Here is an 8,183-nt window from a genome sequence, read left to right on the forward strand (position 1 = left end):
TAAAAGCCTTATGGCCAGTGGATGGAAGCTGTTTAGCTTTTTATTCGTTGTTAAACCACTGTAATTACAGTTTGCAATTACCACCAGTTACATGTTATTATGATGACAGTGTAACTATGAGTTATTAAAATTAACTATAATACTAGTTGCAGTGATAATCACACATGTAATTACACTGTAATAATGAAATGTTACCCAACCCTGTATATACAGGCGAAAAACTTTACTCCAGGAAGTATTCTCATCTGGTAAGCATTGGAGTTCACTACTGGGGAAAAGGTGTTCAGGGAGAAAAGTGACTTTAACTGCTAGCAAAACAAAAGCAAGAATCATTCCCCAGGTATTGATAATGTTGTGTTACAAATTACAATGACAATAATCATAATGTTATGTTCATGGCACCTTTCACTCTAAAAGTCATTGTACAAATCAGTATTCCTGTGTATTAAGTGAATATGTTTGATGCCAGAAAGAAAACATAGGAAGCTCTGAAAATAATAGTGCAATACTATCTCATACTGATTTTTCTGTGTCTTTCTTTGATGTGTGTGCAGATGTGCAAAGTGCAAAGTTTGTTATTTTCAGAGGAGAATGAAACAGAAAACCAGGATGTCTTTATTGACTTTTTCCCTGTGTGTGTGCACAGGTTGTTGTGTAAACAGAGATGAATAACCTTGCAGGTTTGATTGAATCTGACTGATAAACAGTACCAACCCCATTCAAATTCCCCTGAAATGACACTGATGACTCAAGTGGGAGTTGTATGTATTCTTCCCCATTGGTCATTAATCATTACACCCATTCCAACCGTCGATTTAAAAAGAGGAAAACAGAGGAGGTTTCAGGTAAAACTGGTTTGCTTCCCTTCATCAGGATTCCCAAAAATATGGAGAGGTAATTTTCAATCCCAATGACTATTGTGAACTCCACAGTCAATTCAGCATCATTTATACATTTTTTTGCAAAGAACTCTGAATGGTTCTTGATGGCTGATTTAATAACAGTAGGTGTGATACTTTCAGTAATTTGTTGTTCTCTTTCTACAGTGCACTCAAGCTAACGGCGAAGCTGCTGTTTTTGCTGGCCCTGATTTATGGCTATTATGGTGAACCTCAAGGTGAGAGATTATTTGAGAGAGATTCTATTCTTACCCTGTAAGCAGTCTAAAGTCAAGGTATGACAGCAATTCATGCTTTGGTTTTGTTTGCTTGGACACTGTTTCTTAGACCTGGAATATAGTTTAAACTATGCTTTGTGGAATGTAACTATTTATCCGGGGGAACATATACTTACTTTGGAGGTGACTACAACTATTTGAATACAGATCTCAGAAAGTCACTACCTTTCAAAACGATTTTAATACAGTTCTCAGAAAATTACTGTTTATAAACTATTTGAACACAGATCTGAGAAACCAACTACTTTTAAAAATTATTTGAATACAGATCTCAGGAAGTGACCACTTTTCTGAAATACAAACTAACATGATTTTCCACCTATCTTGGCTGTAGTTGATTCAAGAAGGCAGTTTTGGGATATTTAGTTTCCTTTCGACACTTAATAGACATATTCTGTTACTGTTAGCATTCTCAATAACACTTAACATTAAACTGTTCTTGTGCCTGTGTAATAAAACTGTGATTACTTTTGGAGCAACATTTTGTTAGCATGTTGATGCATAATACTTTGGTAATTGCATTTTAATTGCATAGCAATGAGCTGAGAATTTTTGTAACTAGGAATAGTGACGTTTCCTTATTCCACTCCTGTAGCTCAATTGGTAGAGCATGGCGCTTGCAACGGCAGGGTTGTGGGTTCGATTCCCATGGGGGGCCAGTATGAAAAATGTATGCACTCACTAACTGTAAGTCGCTCTGGATAAGAGCGTCTGCTAAATGACAAAAAATTTAAAAATATATAATAACTCCATTATTATGCAATTCTAAAGCAATTTACAATGTCCTATGTAACAGCACTGTTGCTATTGTAATAATCACAAAGTTACTACACATGTATTGGAACTTGATGTCAAGTGATACTGTATTACCTTATGTCTCACTCTTTATGAAAATATATTTGTTAGTCATTTTGAAGCTGCATATCTAAGAGCCCTCCAAACCATGTGCTTATGATCATATATTTAGACTAATTCAACTAACTGTTGTAGTTTTTTGGTTCTTCATCAAATATTTGGCAGCCATCAAATAATTTTTTATTTTGTTTTCAAATAATTGTACATATTCAAATACCTTCAAAAATGATTTAGTTTTCTGAGAGGTATTCAAAAATAAATTTCTGAGATCTGTATTTGAACATAATATTTTTTTTGCCTTTAGTTGAAACGCTATATAAACTATATTCGACTACCTCAAGAATTTGAAAAGTTGGTATTTTAGAAATATATTACAAAATACAACTATTTTCTGCCCAGGGCTGCTGTTACCAAATGCTAACTTGTTTTAAATTTGTGGCACAAATCCAATGCAAGTCAATAGTACCGATATTAAAAATGTTTGTGCTTCATGTCCAAATCATCTATAAGTAACTTCATGGAACTACACAATCAATTTTAGATGATTTGGACATAAAGCTTGAATATTTTTAATATTGAGACTATTACAGTAACTCGCATTGGATTGACTTCCGGGTTTGTTTTAACATTATTTAATGGTGAGTTTGACTCTCTACATTTCCTACAGATCTCTCAGGTAAAGTGTTCGTAATCCCAATGGAGACAAGCACCTCACATGTAAAGCTCCATTCCAACATCTCAAAGCCTATTTCTGCTATGACCATGTGTCAAAGGTTCAACTCTGAGCTAGAACGAGGCCAGTCTCTTTTTTCTCTGGCAACCCAGTCTCATTACAATGATTTGTTGTTGTTCAAAAGATCTAATGGTACATATCGAGTGCATATCAAAGATGCTTCACTGGATTTCTTCAGGTTGCCAGATTCAAAAAATGAATGGATCTCCATCTGCTGGACCTGGGACTCTAAAACTGGTCTGACCCAGCTGTGGGTGAATGGGAAGCGAAGTGCAGGAATGATTCTTAAACCTGATGCATCTGTAACTGGCGAACTAAGTATAATGTTAGTTCAAGAGCAAGACAGTTATGGCGGAGATTTTGACACCTCACAATCCTTTGTGGGGGATGTTACCGACGTCCACTTCTGGGATATTGTCATCTCTCCCTGTGAAATAAAATTGTATATGGAGATGAATAGATTTACTCCAGGAAATATTCTCAACTGGAAAGCATTGCAGTTCACTATTGAGGGGAAAGTGTTCATAGAGAAAGGTAACTTTACAAGTGAATGTTATAATTATTAGCAAAGCACATGCAAAAAAAATTGTAACATCAGATGCATGGTTGTTGTTCTGTTGTGTCATACTGTTGTTTATTTCTTGAATCAAATCAATAAATCTTTGATTTGAGATTTTCTCTTCTCTGCTCATGACTCATTAGTGACATAAAATATAAATAAACAAATATAATGTAAGTAATATATACAGTGCTGCTTGAAAATATGTGAACTCCTTGTGCAATTACAGATTTTTTCAGTTTTTACCATTAAATCTTCATTTAATCAGAACCAGTCTTTTTGATCTGACATAACAGGTTTATATTTACCAATACCGTATGTTGGTGTAGAGGAAATCATGCGTGTAGTAGAAAAACAAAATTAAAAAGGAATTAGTGCAGGTGCAAAATAAGTGAACCCCAAGTTGCATTGGTTAAATCAAGTAGGTAAGTAGAATCAGGTGGGTAAATAATTAGCCACCAAATGAACCAATCAAAGGAGAGATCGTTAGGGAAGAGTTTGGGCGGGACTCTGATAAATAGAGATAAGATACCTGGTCAGTTTGTTGCAAAGCACACCATGCCGAGAGGAAAGGAGATCTCAGAGGACATCAGGACGAGGCTAGTGAGAGCACATCAGTCTGGGGAAGGCTATAAAATAATCTAAAAAAGATTTGAGCTCCATCAGTCCACCGTGAGGCAAATCATTTACAAATGGTGAGCATTTAACATGACAGCAACTCGGCCTAGCAGTGGAAGCCCTTCCAAAATATCCCCAAGAGCCACAAGAACAATAATAAATCAGGTGAAAGCCAACCCAAACATAACATCTAGAGATGTGCAGACCTCCCTTGCTTCAACAATAAGAAGAACTCTGAATCGAAATGCCATTCATGGGAGGGTTGCTAGGAAGAAGCCTCTGCTGTCAAAAAATAACCAAACTGCCCGTCTTAACTTTGCCAGATACCACCTGGACAAACCTGAAGGTTTATGGAAGTCCATTCTCTGGACCGATGAGTCCAAAATTGACATTTTTGGTCACAATTGATACCGCTATGTTTGGCAAAAACCGAACACTGCTTACCACCAAAATAACCTTATCCCAACAGTCAAGCATGGTGGTGGGAATGTCAAGATCTGGGGCTGCTTTTCCACCTCTGGACCTGGACGACTCCACATCATTAAGGGAACCATGAATTCTGAGGTATACCAGGAGATTCTTGAACAGAACGTCAGGCCATCAGTCAAGGAGCTAAAGCTGGGCCGAAAATGGGTCTTCCAACAAGACAACTACCCAAAGTATTCAAGCAAATCTACCAAAGAAGGGATCAGGTGAAAGAAGATTCGTTTTTTCGATTGGCCAAGTCAAAGTCCTGACCTAAAGCCAATCGAGATGCTGTGGCAGGACCTGAAGTAGGCAGTTCATGCCAGACACCCCTCAAACCCCACTCAATTGGCTGTGTTCTGTAAGGAGGAGTGGGCAAAAATCCCTCAAAACAGATGTCAGAGACTGATTACTGGCTATAGGAGACATTTAGTCCAATTTATCGCTGCTAATGAAGGTGCCACAAGCTATTGACTGAATGGGTTCACATATTTTTGCACACCTCAAATCAGAGTTTCTGTTAAATAAACCACTTTTGTTAAATAAACAATGAAAATATATCATATTTATTTGTTTCTGTCATTTACTTGGAATGTCTTTATTACGAATTGGTTTAGATAAGGATTTTATGTTTATTTTAATATTTTATAGCAAAATAATGACTAGCCCTGTAGGATTCACATACTTTAAAGCAGCACTGTATGTAAAAATGAAGAGCACAGAACTATATGAATGGGTCTCAGACTGGACACAGTGGGAGTCTAGATCCTTAGTCTCCATTGATACCATTCTCAGATAGTCGTAAGAAAACGCTGCATTTGAATCATCACAGTTTAAACCTAGAATTCTTAAAATAAGCAGGAAATCCGTAATCCTCCAACCAGGATTTCTGGAAAACCTGGGAATTTTGGAAAAGTTAACGGAATTTTGCAACAGTATTCGGGATTCAAATTTAGCATGCAGAAACCTGTGTCAGTTATAGCTGCTCATATCAAATTACGAAATGCAGTATCTCTATTAGCCTGTACGTCAACTCCTTGGTGAAGTGGACAGGGACCAGTTGTCTAAATAACCAAGCTGACCTACCAGTGTTGAAGGCCCATCATGCTCACTTTTCTCGTTTCCATTTCAATCAAACCTTCTGTCAAGTTCATTGTTTAGCTAAACAACAACAATTCTATATGTGGTCAAACAGTATAAGATACACAGTGCATTCGGAAAGTATTCAGACCTTTGACTTTTTCCACATTTTGTTAGGTTACAGCCTATTTTTAAATGGATTAAAAATAACATATCATCAATCTACACAAAACACACCATAATAAAGAACGGAAATATCACATTTACATAAGTATTCAGACCCTTTACTCAGTACTTTGTTGAAGCGCCTATGGCAATGATTACAGCCTTGAGTCTTCTTTAGTATGATAATACAAGCTTAGGTACACCTGTATTTGGGGAGTTTCTCCCATTCTTCTCTGCAAGGTTGGATGGGGAGCGTCGCAGCGCAGATATTTTCAGGTTTCTCTAGAGATGTTCGATTGGGTTCAAGTCCGGGCTCTGGCTGGGCCACTCAAGGACATTCAGAGACTTGTCCCGAAGCCACTCCTGTGTTAACTAGGCTGTGTGCTTAGGGTCGTTATCCTGTTGGAAGGTGAACCTTCGCCCTAGTCTGAGGTCCTGAGCGCACTGCAGCAGGTTTTCATCAAGGATCTCTTTATACTTTGCTCCTTTCATCTTTCCCTCCTGACTAGTCTCCCAGTCCCTGCCGCTGAAAAACATCCCCACAGCATGATGCTGCCACCACCATGCTTCTCCGTAGGGATGGTGCCAGGTTTCCTCCAGACATGACGCTTGGCATTCAGGCCAAAGAGTTCAATCTTGGTTTCATCAGACCAGAGAATCTTGTTTATCATGGTCTGAGATTCATTTAGGTGCCTTTTGACAAACTCCAAGCGGGCTGTCATGTGCCTTTTACTGAGGAGTGGCTTCCGTCTTACCACTCTACCATAAAGGCCTGATTGGTGGAGTGCTGCAGAGATGGTTGTCCTTCTGGAAGGTTCTCCCATCTCCACAGAGGAACTCTGGAGTTCTGTCAGAGTGACCATCGGGTTCTTGGTCACCTCCCTGACCAAGGACCTTCTCCCCCGATTGCTCAGTTTGGCCTGGCGGCCAGCTCTAGCAAGAGTCTTGGTGGTTCCAAACTTCTTCCATTTAAGAATGATGGAGGCCACTGTGTTCTTGGGGACCTTCAATGCTGCAGACATTTTTTGGTACCCTTCCCCAGATCTGTGCCTCGACAAAATCCTGTCTCGGAGCTCTACGGACATTTCCTTCGACCTCATGGCTTTGTTTTTACTCTGACATGCACTGTCAACTGTGGGACCTTATGTAGACAGGTGTGTGCCTTTCCAAATCATGTCCAATTAATTGAATTTACTACAGGTGGACTCCAACCAAGTTGTAGAAACATCTCAAGGATGATCAATGGAAACAGGATGCACCTGAGCTAAATTTTTAGTCTAATAGCAAAGGGTCTGAATACTTAAGTAAAGTAAAGTATTTCTAAAAACCTGTTATCGCTTTGTCATTATGGAGTATTGTGTGTAGATTGATGAGGATTTTTATTTATTTAATACATTTTAGAATAAGGCTGTAACGTAACAAAATGTGGAATGAATACATTCTGAATGCACTGTATATACACTACTAGTCAAAAGTTTGGACACACCTACTCATTCAAGGGTTTTTCTTTATTTGTACTATTTTCTGCATTGTAAAATAATAGTGAAGACATCAAAACTATGAAATAATACATATGGAATCATGTAGTAACCAAAAAAGTGTTGAACAAATCAAAATATATTTTAAATGTCAGATTCTTCAAATATCCACCCTTTGCCTTGATGACAGCTTTGCACACTCTTGACATTCTCTCAACCAGCTTAATGAGGTAGTCACCTGAAATGCATTTCAATTAACAGGTATGCCTTCTTAAAAGTTAATTTGTGGAATTTCTTTCCTTCTTAATGCATTTGAGCCAATCAGTTGTGTTGTGACAAGGTGTGTGTGGGGGGGGGGGGGGTATACAGAAGATAGCCCTATTTGGTAAAAGACCAAGTCCATATTAATGCAAGAACAGCTAAAATAAGCAAAGAGAAACAACGGTCCATCATTACTTTAAGACATGAAGGTCAGTCAATATGTAAAATTTCAAGAACTTTGAAGGTTTCTTCAAGTGCAGTCGCATAAACCATGAAGCGCTATGATGAAACTGGCTCTCATGAGGACCGCCACAAGAAAGGAAGACCCAGAGTTACATCTGCCTCAGAGGAGAAGTTCATTAGAGTTAACTGCACCTCAGATTGCAGCCCAAATAAATGCTTCACAGAGTTCAAGTAACAGAGGAGACTGCGTGAATCAGGCCTTCATGATCGAATTGCTTCAAAGAAACCACTACTAAAGGACACCAATAAGAAGAAGAGACTTAATTGGGCCAAGAAACACGAACGATGAACATTAGACCGGTGGAAGTCTGTCCTTTGGTCTGATGAGTCCAAATTTGAGATTTTTGGTTCCAACCGGCAGAGTAGGTGACCGGATGATCTCCACATGTGTGGTTCACACTGTGAAGCATGGAAGAGGAGGTGTGATGGTGTGGGGGTGAAGGAAAAGCAGCCAACAAGTGCTCAGCATATGTGGGAACTCCTTCAAGACTGGAACTCCTTCAAGCTGGTTGAGAGAATGCCAAGAGTATGCAAAGCTGTCATCAAGGC

General features: G+C 38.7%; 1 protein-coding gene across 1 annotated transcript; it reads left to right on the forward strand.

Annotated features, from left to right (window-relative positions):
- Nucleotides 1-785: 785 nt before the first annotated feature.
- LOC311132670 (C-reactive protein-like) lies at nt 786-3,436 on the forward strand. Its single transcript, XM_084165937.1, has 3 exons — nt 786-894; nt 1,047-1,117; nt 2,700-3,436. Exons 1-3 carry the CDS (start codon nt 887-889, stop codon nt 3,329-3,331), a joined length of 711 nt encoding a protein of 236 aa, XP_084022063.1. The 5' UTR covers nt 786-886; the 3' UTR covers nt 3,332-3,436.
- Nucleotides 3,437-8,183: the final 4,747 nt, after the last annotated feature.

The sequence above is a fragment of the Coregonus lavaretus genome, assembly GCF_964263955.1.
Source record: "Coregonus lavaretus genome assembly, chromosome: 1".
Classification (NCBI taxonomy): domain Eukaryota; kingdom Metazoa; phylum Chordata; class Actinopteri; order Salmoniformes; family Salmonidae; genus Coregonus; species Coregonus lavaretus.

Excerpts from the sequence above, each read along its gene's own strand:
- LOC311132670 (XM_084165937.1), top strand. Across the intron at positions 1,118-2,699 it reads CTATTATGGTGAACCTCAAG|ATCTCTCAGGTAAAGTGTTC; the intron begins GTGAGAGATTAT and ends CATTTCCTACAG.